The 18,104-nt window shown below is 51.7% G+C and overlaps 1 protein-coding gene across 1 annotated transcript in view; it reads left to right on the top strand.

Annotated features, from left to right (window-relative positions):
- Positions 1-18,104, top strand: part of PTPRN2 (protein tyrosine phosphatase receptor type N2) — a 754,508-nt gene that overhangs the window by 324,569 nt on the left and 411,835 nt on the right. Inside the window, exons 7-9 of the mRNA XM_039255854.1 lie at positions 3,069-3,251; positions 4,833-4,873; positions 7,467-7,846. Of these exons, the coding sequence (XP_039111785.1) occupies positions 3,069-3,251; positions 4,833-4,873; positions 7,467-7,846 (604 nt within the window). The remainder of the gene's footprint in view (positions 1-3,068; positions 3,252-4,832; positions 4,874-7,466; positions 7,847-18,104) is intronic.

The following is an 18,104-nucleotide window of genomic DNA, read 5'->3' as shown; positions in this document are numbered from 1 at the left end:
TTTTAAGTGCACTCTTAGAAACCAAAGTCTCGGCCACAGATACTGCCAAGAAAGGAGAAAACCCCTGCAGATTCCCGAATTATGTGGCTGAGAAAGTGGACAGGAAGCCACTGCCCCCAGCAGTGGGGTTCACGGCCGACATCGGGCAGTTGCCTGTGCTGACCGGTCCACACAGAAAGCAGACACGGCCTGGCCCTGTGCTCCTGACCACCTCCACGGGGGAGGCCTCTGTGCTCTTTCCTCCCTCCTGGGCCAGCTGCTGTGCCCGCCGCTCCCTCAACGCCGTGTGCCTGCGTCCGTCTGTCCCTGTGTTGCACGAGTGGCCGGGTCTGCACGTGGTGAAAACTGCAGGGTTTTCGAGATGCGGTTTCTGTAAGGATTCCCTTGTTGTCACTGTGATGGAAGGACAGGCTGTGGAGTGGATTTGGGGTCCCCGTGGACTCTCTTCTTTCTGAAAGGGGCCTTTCAGAGCAGACGCCTGGCTTCCGTGTTGGTGTGAGGGCAGGGGGCCGCTGAATGAGTGCCGAGAAGGAGGCAAGAGAGGGAAAGTGCTGCCGTAATTAAGTGTGCAGCTCTGGTTTAGTTCCCAATGATGGAAATGTTAAAAAATACAAAAAGCCTAAATTTCCTAATTTGTAAGAAGTGGGAAATAATCCCCACCCAACTTAGTTCAGAGGATTGCTGAGTGAGGCCATGGAAAGTGTGAGCTCTCACGTGTCACCATTCTTAGGGAGCAAAGTCCTGAGAATAACCATCTGGCATGAACCTTTGCTTAGGAACCAGTGACACATCTAAGCAGCACTAATTACTCAGGAACAAAGCCAGGGCACCCTCCACGTCAGAAACACGACTCCGTCAAGCGTTGTGGTTACTGAGACTTAGGTATTACTAAGTGCATGGATGCCGAGTGTACAGATGAGTGTGCTGACACGTGTGCACGGGCAACCAACGTGCCATTAGACATCCCCATCATCCCAGGGAGTCTTCCTGCCCCCAGTCTGCCCCAGCCCCCGTTCCCCGCATCGGCCCCACCCGGTCCTGGACTCACCTCCGACTGAGAGAACCACGTGACTGACTTCTTTCACTCAACAGATTCCCCTTTGGGTTCCTCCATATTTGTGCACGTGGCTGTGGTTCATTGTTGTTCATGCAGATAAACGACAGATAGTTCATCTGTTCTCCTGTTGATGGACTTTGGACTTTAGAGGTTTTTTGTTTGTGTGGCTGTTATGAATAAGGCTGCTAAACACACTCTTATATGCATCTTTCATGGAGATAGGTTTTTGGCCACATTTTCTAGGTACATGGAAGGGGCATATTCTCTGTATAAGTAAATGCCACAGGGTCTCCTGGGAGCTGTAAAGCCTTATACGCCCCCCAGGGATGTTGCTCCATTTCCTCCCCAGAATTTGTTCTCAGTCTTTTAAAGTTGAGCCATATTCGCAGGCACGAAATATGCTGACCGTGGTTTTAGTTAGTCTTTCCATGATTACGAACGGTGCTGACACTCTTCCACGTGCTTGCTGGCCATTTGTATGTTTTCTGAAGTTTCTGTTCAACTCCTTTATTTTTATTGGCTTGTCCCTTTATTATTATTATTATTATTATTATTGATGTTATAGGAGTTTTTAAATGTATATTTTGGATAAAAGCGTTATGTCAGAGCTTTTTGTTTGATCAGCTTTTGAAAAAATATTTCTCTTCCTCCATTGAAGTGCCTTTGAATGAAGGCAGCTTTGTTGAAAACAGTCTACTTAGGGGCGCCTGGGTGGCTTAGTCGGCTAAGCGTCCGACTTTCGCTTAGGTCATGGTCTCGCGGTTCGTGGGTTCGAGCCCCGCGTCAGGCTCTGTGCTGACAGCCAGCTCAGAGCCTGGAGCCTGTTTCAGAGTCTGTGTCTCCCTCTCTCTCTGACCCTCCCCTGCTCACGCTGTCTCTCTCTCTCTCTCTCTCCTAGAAATAAATAAAACATTTAATAAAAAATTAAAAAAGAAAATAGTCTACTTAGAATTGTCAGGACGCCTCCCGTAAGATGTGTGTGTGGTCGTAACCTTACAACAGCGCAGTCATGGTCACCCTCTGCGTCATGTGCTTCCCGTCACGTGTTTTATAAACCCCGCATTCAGCATGATTACCTCTTCCTGGAATGACAGAAATCAGGAGGAGACTGTGTACCCCGCCACCTTTCCGGGAGACTCCGGTGCTTCTCCCAGGCCCGCGTTTCCAGCTGGTGCCGTCCCCTCAGTGTTTCCTGTCCTGAAGGTCTGCTGGCGACAGATTAGCTTGGCTCCGTGGATGGTAGGGACACGTCTTTCCGTCACCCTCGTGCTGGAAGGGTAGCTTCCCCGGATGTAGACTTCTGAATTACGAGTTTTCTCTTTAACGCTTCAAATACATCCTTCCTATGTATGTTATCAAATACTTAATTACAATTATGCAAAGACATCATTCTTACCAGACCCGCACTGTGTCTCGCACCCTCCTTTGCCTCGAGTCAGCTGCTGCCTGCGTCTCGTCGCGTCGTAGCCTCTGGGGGCCGTTGGGGGTCATCTTGACCTTGACTTTTCCAGGAGATGCCTCTGAGTGGCTCTCTTGGGATTGCTCCTGGGGTTTGCTGGGTGCCTTGGCTTTCAAAGTTAATGCTTTTCACCAATTTTGGGAAATTGCTGGAGGGTTTTTCCTTCCCCTTGAGGTTTTTCGGTCCTTCTCTCTCCCCTTTCCTTCTGTCGTGCCTAAGGTGGCTCTGAAGGTCACTGAGGTTCCACTCAGTCTTTTTCAATTTTTACTCTGTTCTTCAGAGAATAGCAGTTTCTGTTGTCTCTCCGGAGACTCACTGACCCCTTGCTCCCCACTGTCCAGTCTGCTGCCAGGCCCGAGCAGTGAGTTCTGAATCGCAGACACCGTGCTCTTCACTTACACAGCTGGCACTGCTCCGCTTGGAGCCCCGCTGCTCTGCCGCGCCTGCTGGGGGCCCACGGGGCCCTGTGGGATCGCTCGCTCATCCCCTCGTCCCAGCACTGACCGCTCCTCCTTGGTGTCTCCTGTGCTTGTTCCTGTGTGTGCCCCCCAGAAACGCTTATCCAGAGCCTATTGAAGGACCTAGGACAGCAGCCGGACCTCGACGAGATGGCCCGGGTGATCGCCTCCGCCGTGCAGGCTGTGGAGGCAGAAGGGGAGCCGCGAGGTGTCGAGAAAGGAGCCACAGGAGAGCCGAGAGAGCCCAGCGTTGGCCAGCCAGGTGCAGGCGTGCCAGGTGAGCCCCCAGCCCCGGGCTCAGGCTTGTGGGGTCGTGGGGCGGGATGGGGGTGCAGGCGTGCCAGGTGAGCCCCCCAGCCCCGGGCTCAGGCTTGTGGGGTCGTGGGGCGGGATGGGGGTGCAGGCGTGCCAGGTGAGCCCCCCAGCCCCGGGCTCAGGCTTGTGGGGTCGTGGGGTGGGATGGGGGTGCAGGCGTGCCAGGTGAGCCCCCCAGCCCCGGGCTCAGGCTTGTGGGGTCGTGGGGCGGGATGGGGGTGCAGGCGTGCCAGGTGAGCCCCCCAGCCCCGGGCTCAGGGTTGTGGGGTCGTGGGGCGGGATGGGGGGTGCAGAGGCCTGGCCCCACCAGGCCGTTAAACGTTCCTTCTGCTGAGGAGATGTGGATTTGGAGTAACGATTTTTCTCTGTTTGAACTTTTGCCTCTAAAAGCTTTCTTAACGGGCTAAGCCGTACCGGAGCAATTATGTTGAAAGGCAATTGCTCTCTGTGCTGAGGTTCCGAGTTAGAAAAAAACGGGACTGATAAAAAGTGTTTTTGTTTGGATTGTGTGGGTGAACAGAGTCAAATATTTGAATAATACAGCAAAAAGGCTTCATTCAAATGTCTGCTTGAGGCTCACAGCCACCCTCTGAGGCTGCACCAGGGAGAGAGCACAGATACCCCCACCCTCCCAGTGCACGTGCATGTGTGTGCACACATATGCACATGCACGTGCACACACAATACACACGCACTCACATGCATGCACACACACGTGCACCACACACACGCACACATACACTCATGCCCACACATGTGCACTCACATATGTGCACACACCCACACTCACATGCACACACACACCACACATGCATGCACACGTGTGTGTACACATACGCATGCACACGCACCGCAGCTGGAACCCTCGGGCTAAGGGCTGAGCAGGACAGGCTTCGCCTCCCCTGACGATCGGCCTTATCTGTGCCTGACTGCTTCTCGAGAGCGAGTGAAGAGGTACACGTGTCTGTGCTCTGTGGGTTGTGCCAGGAGGCAGGAATCCGAGCTCCACAGCGCCGGCAGGACGAGGCTGGCGTTAGGCAGCCTGCAAATAAGGCAGCAGCTGCCTTTCTGAGGGTGGGGAGGGGTCTAGAAGGTGCCTGGACTCTGGGGCTTCACGAGCTCCCCAGTTATGCACCGTCGGGCATTGCCGGTAGGGTGTTTAGAGAAACGACTATCGCCAGAAAGTAATGAGCTCTGAAGCCACCTCCACGTGGCTTTTTCTTTTGCTTTTCTGTGACTATTAAGTGCTGTTACCACTGGTGTTCTTGCTGCAATCTACCTCTGAGGACGACACACAGACCCACAAGGCTGGTAATGCAATTTGTACTGCACGTCTGTGTTTAGCTGGGACACCCCTCCTCTTCCGTGAAGCTTGCAGAAAGCTAATGTTGTACAATGAATAGAAAAAGTCTACTTTATAGTAGAAATTAGGCTGACATCATTATGCCCGATCTTCTGTGAAGGACTCTCTGGTCCTTTGGTGTGGGCATCACCTGTGATGACATTCTTGACAAGGCTTCTGATAATGCTGTGTCTTCCGCAGGTGACAGAGTGCCGGGCGGTGGAGGCGGAGTTTATGAAGAGGTGAGATGGAGTGTCTCTGCGTGCTTGCTTCACCTCAGGTCTAGAGCTGGGCTGGTAATCTCTCTGTTCAGGGTTTGGGAACGTGTGTGAATACAAAGGGTTTTTTGTTTGTTTTTTTCAGAAAAGGGTGGAAAAACTCTCACGATCCCCAAACTGGGAAAAAGTATGAAGAATACAAACAAAATTGTGTGTATTTTGATATATACTAATATCTATTTTCAGATTATTTACTAATACCCATTGTAGGAATATGATAAATATGGTTAGTACAAATAAGAAAATTAATATTCCTTAGAATTTTCCTACTTGGACTGATTACATCAAATGCCTGCTTTATGTCCTTCACATTGTCTTGTGTGCACTAATCCCTGAGCTTCCTGTAGCGGGACCTTCACAGCCCCTGGACCGTTTAGGCCTGCACTGTCTAACGTGGTAGCTGCCAGCCACATGGTGGCTATTTAAATTTAAGTTTAAATTCATTAAAATTAAGTAAGTAAAAAATTCAGTTCCTGAGTTGTGCTAGCCACATTTCAAGTGCTGCTTTGTAATGAGTGGGTTGGTTGGTGCAGACAGAACTTTTCCCTCATTGCCGGAGGGTTCTGTTGGGCAGCGCTGGTCGGGAAGGCAGTCTGAGAAAGGGCTTAGTCACAGGTACACCCACTCACCCAGGGGTTCCTATTTAAGAACGTTTGCTCATTAGTACAAGTAAGGATGCAGAAAATCAGTGCGTAAGCCATGACAGTGATATGTGGTTCTGTTGTTTTTTTTTCTCTACAGTGAAAAAAAATTTTTGGTTAGTACTTCTCTTTCCAGATTATCTCAGTGGTTTTTGGTTCAATGCCTGTTAGCAAGTAACAGAAGAAAATATCCACAGTTCTCTTAAATGTCCATCAGAAATGGGGGATAGTTTGTGTCAGTTGAGGAGGGAGACGTGGGCCTAAGAACATGTTTCTTGACTTGGGGAGGGTGGGAAGTTTACAGCAGTGGCCGAGCTTGGCCAAAGCCAAGGCTGCTGGGTCTCCCCAGCACACACTTCAGTCCACATTGACTCTGTGAAGACCCCAGGGTCCTTATACCCCTACGTTTCCATCCCAAACAAGTTGAATTTTGATTCATTGCTCTGTTACTTGGGGTATGTTTTCAAGCAATTTTTTCCAAAGGGTATTTGAGTGTTGTATTTTCTGAGCTCTGATTTATTAGCATCTTTTGTTTCCTCTTCTCACGGAATGCAGTTTAAGCAAAAACATCATTCTCTTCCCTTCAAAAGGCTGAGGAGAGTGCTCCATCCCTACTTGGTAACTGAAATACTATGTATTATCACCATTCAGGATCCAAATTTGAGCAAATGTTTTTACCAAAATACTTTTTTCTTTAAATATTTCAAAACACAAAAGGAAAAAAATTATGTACAGTTTTTAGTTAAGGAGAGAATAGGAATGTAAAGTAAATCCACTGCCCCCTTTCCATCTAGTATAATACGGGAGAGGTCATTTTGTGGGGAAAAAGGAGATACTTTGCAGAATGAGCACGAGTCTCCTGCTCTCGTACGTGGTAGGAGGTGCCCTAGGCGTGCTCTGACTCCTTGTGTGCCAGCAGCGGGAGTGGCCATTCACTTCCCTTGGCAGCAGGCTGGAGTCTGAGAGGGCAGGGTGGCCCAGTGGCGGCAGCTCTGACATCAGTTAGGGCTGTGCTCAAATTCTCGATCTGCCAGTCAGTGCCTTGGTGATCTCGGGCAAATTGTGAACCGCTGTAAGCCTCAGAGTCTACAGACGGGAGATGAGACTCGGACTGTATTCCCAGGTTGGGTGACGATTAAATGAGAGAACGTGCACAGAGCGTTGAGCACAGTGTCTGGCATGTAATCAGCGCTGAGTGTGGAAGATAATGTTCATCTGTCGAGATGTCAATTAAGTGGTTCTGAGGGCCTTCCTGTCCAGGAAATGGGGGTCAGGGTGGGCGAGCCTGTGCATAAGAGGACCCAGGCCCCCCCAGATGTTGTGAGGGTACAGTTACATGTCCCCGTGACAGCTTAGTCCTGCTGTCTCCACTTCCCTGTGAAATGGGGGCGAGCGTGACAGGTCCTGACTCACAGGGCATCGTGAGGACTCGGGAGCTGATTGGACCAGGTGTCTGAGACGGAGGTTGGTGCATCGTAAGAGCTCTGCAAATGCAAATAGCACTGTTACCGTCAGAGGCCCATAGTTTCCAGAGGGGTAGGCTGGGGTCTCGGAATCCACATGTGCTCTTTTTAAAAATTCAGATGCCAGACACCTACACTGATTTCGTAACAGCAGATTCTTTAGGAAGGTGTATGTGTATGTGAAAGAGAGAGAACTACCAGAGACAGAGACAGAGACAGAGAGACAGAGATGGGACCAGAGAGGAAGAGACCAAGACAGAGAAAGTGAACCAGAGACAGATGTGCTGTGAGTGGTGCTGGTGTGCGAGGCCCTGGTCACCCCCCGCCCCCGCCCCCGGCGGACCGTGTCTTGCCTGGATGTGATTCTGAGCGCAGCTGTGATGGTGCTACCCCTCCCCCTGAGGCTGCCCACCCACCCCTACACTTCATCTCACGGAGCCTCCTTTCTGCCAGGTCAGTCGTTCGAGCCTTGAACTTGGGGACCGCCTGCAGGATCCTGGCTCCCACCTCTCTCCTGCCATCCTGCCTCCTACGGAGCCCTTCAAAATGGAGGCAAAGAAGTCGGAGGCCCCCGAGACCCCTGCGACTTGGGAGGAGGAGAGCGCCGGGGTGGAGGACGTGAGGAGTCAGACCTACTCCAAGGAGCGGCTGCAGAGGCCGCCTCCCGCAGCGCCCGGGATGCGCGGCTTTGGCGAGTTCCAGCCCCGGGTTCCCCGGCCCTCGCTGGAAGATGCCCGCCTCGCGGCCGGAGCCCAGGGACGTGCCGGGGAAGGCCTGCGGCTGGAGGTCCAGCCTGCCCAGGAGGACCACGGCTACATCGTGACCGGGACTGAGTGAGTAGAGGGTCGGTGTCTGGCCCCCGGTGCCTGTCAGGTGGGAGGAGCGGGGGTGCCCTCACCCTGGCCTGTCTTCACCCGGAGACACGCGAGGAGGCATTCCTGGTGCCTGGGGGGCGGGAGGCCAGCCGGCAGCCAGCCTGTCTGTCACCCAGTTCCTGACCCAGGAGCCTGAGCTTGGGGACCGTTTTCCACAAAACAGAGCCCTTCAGCTCTGTGGCCCCAGCCTCCGACCTGCAGCCCAGAGCGCGGGGCACGGGGACGCGGTGGCCCCCAGGGAGCAGGTGACGAGGGTCTGCACCTCCAAGGCCTCTATGCCGGTTGAAAGTCCAGAAAAGCAGTCCAGGGACAGTATTGGGACAGTCCTCCTTCAGAGGGGAAGGGGCCTCAGGGACAGGCTGCTCGGCCCTCTCCCCATTCTGACCTGCACATATCGAGGGACCCTGCGCCCACAGTGTGTACCCGGCAGACGGCACGTGGGCCGCCCCATTTTCACGTCATCACACCAATGACTCTGGCTTTTGATGCTGTGCTTTGTAAAGCCGTTGTGTCTTCTTCAAGCAATGGAAGCACATGGCTGCCCACGTGCACACGTGTGTGCAGATGTGTGTGCAGTCATGCCCACGTATGATTTTGCTGTTGCATTATAGTGTTCACTATTCAGGCATTTCTTCATTATTAGTTCGGAAGTTGCCTGCATTTCAGTGGTTACACGCAGTGTGGAGGGGGCAGCTCACGGTCCGCGCCGTTTCTCACGCAGTTCCCGCACCCCCTCTTTCTGTGCCCGCACCTCCCGACAGAGTTCACCCCACCAGCGGGTGTCAGGAGTTGCTACCCTGTGGATAGCAAATTCCGTCAGTTTGCAGTAGTTGTGTAACTGGGTGGGGAGAAGGTATTTTGTCTCGAGCTCAAACCACAGAGCACGAATCAAAGCCAGCTTAAAACCTGAGACTCTTGAGCTGTAGATGGTGTTTTTACTTGTGGTTTTAGAGGAGCCCCCAGCAGCTGACACTTCAAGCTTGCACTGAAATACCGACTCATTTTCTCAAGTACTTTGTGAGAGGTGGCCTCCCATTTCTGCCCTCTGCCTGGACGGGCTCCTGTGCCATCTGGCCAGGCTGTGTGTGCTGGAAGGGGCCTCGGGGTCACGTCTTCTAGAATCGTCTTAAAGAGAAGCAGAGATGGGCACTTGAACAGGACACCCTGCTGAGGGCTCGGCTCTGCGCTGCTCAAGCAAAGGCAGGGCACCTCCTCAATTCCTTTGGAAAGCAAACCATTTGGATGGCAGTTACTTATTCTAGATCGTCACAATCTGTTATGTCGAGTTTTCCCTCCCTTGGGAAACATTGCTCTGTGTGTGTGTGTATTGGTATGTTGTGTGCACGTGTGTGTGCGTGTTGTCTGTATTCATCTGTGTGCATCTGTATGTCGTGTGCATGTGTGTGTACATGTGGATGTGTGCCCACATGTCTGTGCGGGTTGTCCGTATTCATCTGTGTGTATCTGTGTTGTGTGTGTGTCGTGTGCATATGTGGGTGTGTGCACATGTGTCTGTGCTTGTTGTCTGTATTCATCTGTGTGCATCTGTATGTCGTGTGCATGTGTGTGTACATGTGGATGTGTGCCCACATGTCTGTGCGGGTTGTCCGTATTCATCTGTGTGTATCTGTGTTGTGTGTGTGTCGTGTGCATATGTGGGTGTGTGCACACGTGTCTGTGCTTGTTGTCTGTATTCATCTGTGTATATCTGCGTGTTGCGTGTGTGTCGTGTGCACATGGGCGTGTGTATTGTCCGTATTCATGTGTGTGATCTGGGTGTCGTGTGTGTGTCGTGTGCACGTGTGTGCATGATGACCACTGGCTCCTGCACGGCTGTGCTGGGACCTTCCTGCTGGCAGGACCGGGTGGAGTGAGGGCTGGTTCCGGGCGTGAGGTGGGGCTGCTCGCAGGGAAGGCTGCCCTCCCGTGTGTGGGGCCCAGGGCCTCAGCTGCAGCACAAGGGGGTGGACGAGCCCCAGCAGGGCTGGGAAGGGGACTCTTGTCCTTGGAACGGCTCTTCCGAGCAGCAGCCTTGTGTCCCCGTGAACAGCGGACGGCGGCCTGCAGAGCGAGACCTTCCCTGCCACCGTCCTCTGCCTCAGGGTGACCCCGGGGGGAAATGGCGTGGTGCGTGCGAGATGGAGAGAGGCCGGCGCTGCCTCTCCCTCTCTGACTTGCCAGCACAAAACAAAGCCACTGTCAGGGCCGGATTTTTCTTTGCATTCACAGTTTATTTTCCTGTGGAGCTTTCCTGGGCCAGACCTTTGGGACTTGAGCGTTTACCTGCTGCAAGCATGGGTCAAAGACAGAATCATTATCGCGGCCCATTTCCCTCTTTCTTTTGCTGCCTCAGTTGGATGGGAGATATATAGTGCAGATAAAACAGCTTTATATCAATAGTTCTTTCTGTTTGTCACCGCGGGATTACGCTCCCTCCCTTCGGCAGGGGGAGATTGAGATTTCCGCCTCTCTTATCAGATTAATTGGTAATTTGGGATTCTCTAGGGCAAGATTTCACCAGATCTCAGCCTAAGCCTTAATAGACGAGCTATTAATTGACAAGAATCTGATGCCACTCTTAAAAGACTAAGGGCGTCTGTATGCGTGATTGTCCCGTAAGAAGAACATGACCCATAACTCGCCGGCTCCTCACTGCCGCGGCCTCCGTTCAGACGTGCGCCGGGGCGTAGCCTCACTCTCCTCTCTCTCCTGCGTTCTCTGATGGGCAGGCGGCCATTTCGTCCTTTGCCGTTTGTATCTTCACCCTCTTTACTCCCTGGGCAGACGTTCGAGACTGGAGAAAGGTCAGGACTTGCGTCCCTTCCTCCGAGGGTGAGTTTCCAAGCGTCCCAGGTTTGGAAGAGAGGACACACGGAAGGGGAATTTGAGCCCAAGGCACCCGTTTGTGTCTCAGCAGAGACGACGCTGTGCTTCACGTCTGGTGAATAAATGCTTAGGAGCACGTGGCTCTGCGGGCGTGTGCGTCTCATGAACGCCCTGCCGTTCGGGGTGTGTCCCTGCGGAAGGGCACCTTAGGAGACCGGCTTTGGGGAAGCGAGCGCACCGGAGGCCGAGCAGCCCCCAGGCTGGTGGGGAGACGGCGGCGCACGGAGGCCGGGGCTGCCGCACGGGCAGTGGGCAGCTTGCGTGGCGACCGCCGAGCCCCGGCGCACCTGCTCTGCTCTCCGGCCCCCGCCGGGGAGCGCCTCACGCCGGGACGGGCCCTCACTCCACCCGGTCCGCTTAGAGCCTTCCTGGGAGGACACTGCTTTTCCCGCCACCAACTCCCACGTGTAACAACCCACGTGCTTGGAGCGACACGGTGGCAGAGGGAGGGCCCTCCCCGCCTGCACAGGGACCCCTGGCTGCCCGCCGAGCCCCGCAGAGCTGAGCCAGCGCCCTGGGGCCCGTGGTGCTCGTCTGGAACGCAGGCGAGGATGCGCAGAAGGCCTGGGGACTGGTACTGTTTCCTGTTTATTCCTCCTTGTTGGAGAAAAGGAATCTTAACCGTGTCGTGGACGGATTCCGTGGTGCCGCTGTCTGCGGGTTTTGTTCATTCTGCTCCGGCTTCAGACCACGCCCCCCATGATGTGGTCCAACCTTGTGTTCCAGACACGTAGCTGCCGTCTTCTCCGGGGTCTCTCCCGCACGTGACGAGTCCCCGCTGTGTCACCCTGCGTCCCGTTGGTTTGTCTCAGAAGACCGTGCAATGTGGCGCGATCCTTGTCGTCTGAGGGAGCTTGGTGGGGGATGTAGCCGTGAGTGCAGAGGGTCACTCTTGTTCAGCCGGAGAACCAGGAGTCCAAGTCCCAAACCTAAAATCCCCGGCTGTGTAGGTGATAGTTGCAGGGAGTGCCCTTGAAAAGAAGGGCAAACGGCGGTCTCTGAGCCCCAGATGGTGGCCCTGCTCTGGCTTGTGTGGGATCGGTGCCCGGTCAGCACACGCTTACTGGGCACCTGCTATGTGCACGGGTCTCTGTGCAGCAAAGGTCTCAGTGTAAGTGATGGGTCGTTTTAAAGTTCAAATGAGGGAGGCATGTACAGGTGCACAGGGGGTCCCAGAATGTGGGGGCCCCAGAACTCGGCATCAGCTTTATCCAGAGAAGGTGCCAATGGCTTCGACTGAGCGGGTCCTCAAGCCTGTGAATTAACTACTCTCGGAGCCCTGGTTTCTCCTATAAACTTCTCATCCTGACCCCCCGCTCATGCCTCCTCCTGCCACAAAACTGCACTTGCCCTAACTCAGCAACTTCCGGGTACCCGCCCTCGCTCTCATAGCTCTGCCCGGCGCTCCCCAGTCTAGCCCTTCCCGGGACACGGGTGATCCGAGATCACTGTCTTCTTCCTGAAACACCCCAGCCTTCTTGTCCTCGAAGACACTGTGCCCCAGGACTGCCTCCACACCCCCGCCTGCTCCACACAGTGCCACAGCACCTTCTCCAGGGGCCCGTGCCTGGGGTGGCACCAGCACCTCCTGAGCGGTGAGGCCACCGGACAACCCCTGATGTCACCGTGTCACACACAGCTGACAACGCTGCTCCCGGGAGGGGCTGCGGGGGGCGGGGGGTGTCTCTGGAGCAGCTGAAACATCAGCTTACCAGCTAGTCCAGAAATCACCAGCAGGAGGCTTTTCGAAAGTTCTGGGAAAATGGATCTAAGCCGTGTGAAGGCTTCCCGGGCAGCGTGAGGGGCGGACTGCATGCACCACAGGCCAGGGTCACAGTGCGTTCTTTAAACCAACTGGCAGTACGGCGTTTGCTTCCCAGGGCAGGCTCCGCTTAGGGGCTTCTCCTGACATGGGTGTCAAAGACGCCACGCCCCTGCCCTGCCCGCAGGAAGGGCTCTGACGGCCGGGCTGCAGGTGCCCAGGCCGCTGTCCTAGGATCCGCCTACCACGTCCCCAAGGCCTTCGGCCCACAGGCCTGGCTTGTCCCTCATCCAACAGGCTTCCCTGGCTGTTGAGTTTCATATTTGTCATGAGACAACGGATGGATTTTTGTCTTGCTCTTTCCAATGCAGGATTTCAAACAGACACAGAGATAATGACCCAGGCCCAACCTTGTCCCATCCACACCCCCATTTCCTCATGCTGCTTTCAAACAACCCCATTTATATTCTCTGGGAAACATTTTGTGAAACAACTTTATAATACAAGGATTTTTTTTAACATACTGTACTTCCTTCGCGTCGGATATCGAGCCTGTGGTCAGCCCCGTTGCCACGTCCATGTCAGAACTTTGATTGTTCATTGGTGTTTTGACTCAGGATCCCGGTAAGATGTGCACCTTACACTGGCTGTGCAGTCCCTGATGCTTCTGACTCTGTGGGCCCACTCTCATCTCGTTGTTGAGCTTAGAGCAATGTGTCAGGTTTCGATGTCTGTTATTGGCTGGAATTCTAGTACTGAAGGGAATTTCAGACTTGTCTGCCCCAGCTATTGTGGTAGGCAAAGTGAGAAAACACTGTGAAAGTGAGAATATGGTGGGCATGAAAAACAATTTCAGTGCCTCTTTGACCCAGTGGCCTTTGAGTTGCCTTGGCCATGTCTAGCCACCTGGAAGATGTCAGAAGAGATGATGCTGTGCCAGGAAGGGGCTCTTTAGTGGTCGCAGACCGTGGTGAGTGCCCTTCCCACATCTGATGCTTTCTGTTGTGGCAAAGGGTGGGGTTGGGTGGGGGGACGGCAGGGAGGAGGAGGAAATACTGGAAAGGCCCAGCCCACTCTGATCAAGACTGGAAGCTGGGCCTTTAGTGCTCTGTGTGCTCCATGCTTGTCCTAAGAGTCTGACTCCCACAGATTGGCTCTGCAGATCAGTCAAGGTGCTCGAAATGCAAGAGGGTCTCCATAAATGCCCGTCTCCACAACTATGTCTGCTTGTGCACCACAGGTCTACACTGTGTCGGCCTCATCTGCCTGTGTCTGTATCTGTCTGTATCCATCTCTATGCATGTTTGTGTGTCTACATCTATACCTGCATCTTTATCATTGATCTGTGCCAATATCTGTATCGTCTGCACTTACACCCATGTCCAGAGATGTACATGGGCTCACCCTGTATATGCCCAGTGAGCCCACATCCACTCCTCCACCTCCACGTACACCTGTACCTATGGCTGCATCTGATCTTCCCTTAAGCCCACACTCTGCTGTGTCACCTCTCTCTCTATCTGTATCCGTATTTCTGCATCCTCACTGACCCCTGTGGTCACATCTGTACATCTCCATCAGACTGGTTTGGTATGAGATTTCTAGGATTGTTGGGGAAGCTTTGCTTTTCCTCTTTGGTGATGTTGTGAAATTCCATAGTAGAAACCCCCAGGGACCTTCAGAGCCAAACCACGACAATTGATTTTTGAAAAGTGTCATCTGCTTTATAAGTTAACCTTGACTTCAATCTGTCAGAGTTAAGCAGTGTAAGTATCACTCCTACATGGGAGGGAGTAAGAATGAGGGAGAAAAATATGAAAAGAAGAGATTTGCTAAGCTGTTAAAATGGAAATAAACTGCAAATGGGAAGTGAAGCCAGAAGGAAAAGGCAGAGTGGAAAAGAATATTGGAGAAGCAGTAGCTACATCCTAATGTAACTCAGTTGTGGAGTATTGGCTTACTTGGGATGATGACTTAAAAAACAAAAAGCAAAAAGGATGTCTTACTAGAAGAGCTGGTCTGGGTTACTGAATTCTGGCACATTCTCCTAGATTTTGATTATGTAGGAGTCCCTTTCAAGCTTTAGGTCAACTTGTACAGCTGTTACTTGCAGCTCTGTAGGTGGGTGGGAAGGAAATCATGTTCCAAAGAGAACAGCATATGCAAAGGACCTGCATCAGGAGGGGTGTGGACATTGGAGGAGCTGAAATAAGGCTGGGGGAAGGTGAGGACAGTAAATGTGGGAGAGACTGGAGAGGCCTCAGGGCCCCAACAAGGGTTTGGGTCCTTGCTCCAAACAGACATGGGACACCACTGGGGAGCACTCAGCAGGCAGGTGCTGTGGTCAGGATCCCATTCTCCCACTCCCTCTGCTGCTGAGTGGAGACGAGACGATGGGAGGTGGGCACAGTGGATGGAGGGACACTGGCTGGCAGTTGTGCTGGCCACTGGGCCATTCCCTCAACTCTGTTCCCTCTCCTTGCTCTCTCTGCACTGTGAGGCTGACCTGCAAGTTGTCTGTGCTTTGAAGTGGCCTGGACAGTTCACTGCGACTCCCAGACTGTTCTACCAGTGGGGCTCTGGCAAGGGCTGCACTGCTGGCCCCGCTCTACCCACTTTGTGGATACTTATCATGAATGGATGTTGAATTCTGCCATGGGCTTTGCCTGCCTCTGTTGAGATAATCGTGACTTTTTATCCTTCATCTTGTGAACGTGGTGTGCCATGTTGGGGGACTTGCAGATGTAGAACCACTCTTGTGTCCTTGGAATAAATCCTACTTGATCATGGTGTGTGATCCTTTTGATGTATTGTTGAAATTGTTTTGCTAAAATCTATGCTAAACATAGATTTTGCATGTGGGTTTCATCAGGAATATAACTTTCTTTTCTTGTGGTGCCCTTGTCTGGCTTTGGTGTCAGGGTAATGCTGGCCTTGTCCAGTGAGCTCGGAAGCGTTCCTTCCTCTTCTGTCTTTTTGAAAGAGTTTGAGAAAGATTGATACTGATTCTTCTTTGTATGTTTGGTACAGTTCACCTGTGGGGCCATCTGGTCTTGGGAGGTTCTTGTTTGCTGATTTAATCTCCTTGTTCCTGGGGTCTCAGAGTTCTATTTCTTTATGATTCAGATGTGGTCAGTTGAGTGTTTCTGGGGATTCATTGTTTCCTCTTGGCGGTGCAGCTGTTGGCATATAATTGTTGGTAGTTGTTTCTTATGGCCTGTTGTGATGTCTCCTCTTCCATTTCTGATTTTTTATTTTTACAAATAGTTTATTGTCAGGTTGGTTTCCATACAACACCCAGTGCTCATCCCCACAAGTGCCCTCCTCCATGCCCATCTTCCCCCTCCCCCCACATCCATCACTCCTCAGTTTGTTCTCAGCATTCAAGAGTCTCTCATGGTTTGCCTCCCTCCCTCTCCCCCACCATTTCCCCCCTTCTTCTTCCCCACGGTCCTCCGTTAAGTTCCTCCTAATCCTCCTATACGTGCAAACATATGATATTTGTCCTTCTCTGCCTGACTTATTTCGCTCAGCATAACACCCTCAAGGTCCATCCACGTTGCTACACGTGGCCAGATTTCATTCTTCCTCATTGCCGTGTAGCATTCCATCGTATAGATAAACCACATCTTCTTGATCCATTCGTCTGTTGATGGACACTTGAGCCCTTTCCATGTTTTGGCTACTGTGGAGAGTGCTGCTGTGAACATTGGGGTACATGTGCCCCTATGCCTCAGCACTCCTGTATCCCTTGGGTAAATTCCTAGCAGCGCTATTGCTGTGTCCTAGGGGAGTTCTAGTGTTAATTTTTTGAGGAACCTCCACACTGTTTTCCAGAGGGGCTGCACCATTTTACATTCCCACCAACAGTGCAGGAGGGTGCCCGTTTCTCCACATCCTCGCCAGCATCTAGAATTCTCTGATTTGCTCATTTTCGCCACTCTGACTGGCGTGAGGTGGTATCTCAGTGTGGTTGTGATTTGTATTTCCCTGATGAGGAGGGATGCTGAGCATCGTTTCATGTGTCTGTTGGCCACCTGGATGTCCTCTCTGGAGAAGTGTCTGTTCATGTCTTCTGCCCATTTCTTTACTGGGTTATTTGTTTTTCGGGTGTGGAGTTTGGTGAGTTCCTTATAGATTTTGGATATTAACCCTTTATCTGATATGTCATTTGCAACTATCTTTTCCCATTTTGTTGGTTGCCTATTAGTTTTATGGATTGTTTCCTTTGCCGTGCAGAAGCTTTTAATCTTGATGAGGTCCCAATAGTTCACTTTTGCTCTTGATTCCCTTGCTTTTGGGGATGTGTCAAGTAAGAAGTTGCTGCGGTGGAGGTCAAGGAGTTTTTTTCCTGCTTTCTCCTCTAGGGTGTTGATGGTTTCCTGTCTCACATTCAGGTCCTTTATCCATTTTAAGTTTATTTTTGTGCATGGTGTGAGAAAGTGATCTAGTTTCATTCTTCTGCATGTTGCTGTCCAGTTCTCCCAGCACCATCTGTTAAAAAGGCTGTCTTTTTTCCATTGGATGTTCTTTCCTGCTTTGTCAAAGATCAGTTAGCTGTATACCTTTGGGTCCAGCTCTGAGTTCTCAATTCTGTTCCATTGGTCTATATGTCTATTTTTGTGCCAATATCATACTGTCTTGATGATGACAGCTTTGTAGTAGAGGCTAAAGTCTGGGATGGTGATGCCTCCGTTTTGGTTTTCTTCTTCAGTATTACTTTGGCTATTCGGGGTCTTTTGTGGTTCCATACAAATTTTAGGATAGTTTGTTCTAGTTTTGAGATGTATGCTGGTGCAATTTTTTTTTTTATTTTTTTTAACGTTTTATTTACTTCTAGGAGAGAGAGAGAGACAGCATGAGCAGGGGAGGGTCAGAGAGAGAGGGAGTCACAGACTGAAACAGGCTCCAGGCTCTGAGCTGGCAGTCAGCACAGAGCCCGACGCGGGGCTCGAACCCACGAACCGTGAAATCATGACCTAAGCGAAAGTCGGACGCTTAACTGACTAAGCCACCCAGGCGCCCCTGCTGGTGCAATTTTGATTGGAATTGCATTGAATGTGTAGATTGCTTTGGGTAGTAATGACATCTTAACTATATTTATTCTTCCTATCCATGAGCATGGGATGTTTTTCCATTTCTTTGTGTCTTCTTCAATTTCAATTTCCTTCATAAGTTTTCTATAGTTTTCATCATACAGATCTCTTGTATCCTTGGTTAGGTTTATTCCTAGATGTTTTATGTTTTTTTGTGCAATTGTGAATGGGATCAGTTTCTTGATTTCTCTTTCTGTTGCTTCATTTTTGGTGTATATAAATGCATCCGATTTCTGTACATTGATTTTGTACCCTGCAACTTTGCTGAATTCTTGGATCAGTTCTAGTAGGCTTCTGGTGGAGTCTGTCGGGTTTTCTATGTAGAGTATCATGTCGTCTGCGAAAAGTGAAAGTATGACTTCTTCTTTGCCAATTCTGATGTCTTTTATTTCCTTTTGTTGTCTGATGGCTGATGCTAGGACTTCCAGCACTATGTTAAACAACAGTGGTGAGAGTGGACATCCCTGTCGTG

The sequence above is a fragment of the Hyaena hyaena genome, unplaced genomic scaffold (assembly GCF_003009895.1).
Source record: "Hyaena hyaena isolate Hyena2069 unplaced genomic scaffold, ASM300989v1 scaffold_548, whole genome shotgun sequence".
Lineage (NCBI taxonomy): Eukaryota > Metazoa > Chordata > Mammalia > Carnivora > Hyaenidae > Hyaena > Hyaena hyaena.
This window is presented reverse-complemented; position numbering and strand designations above follow the sequence as displayed.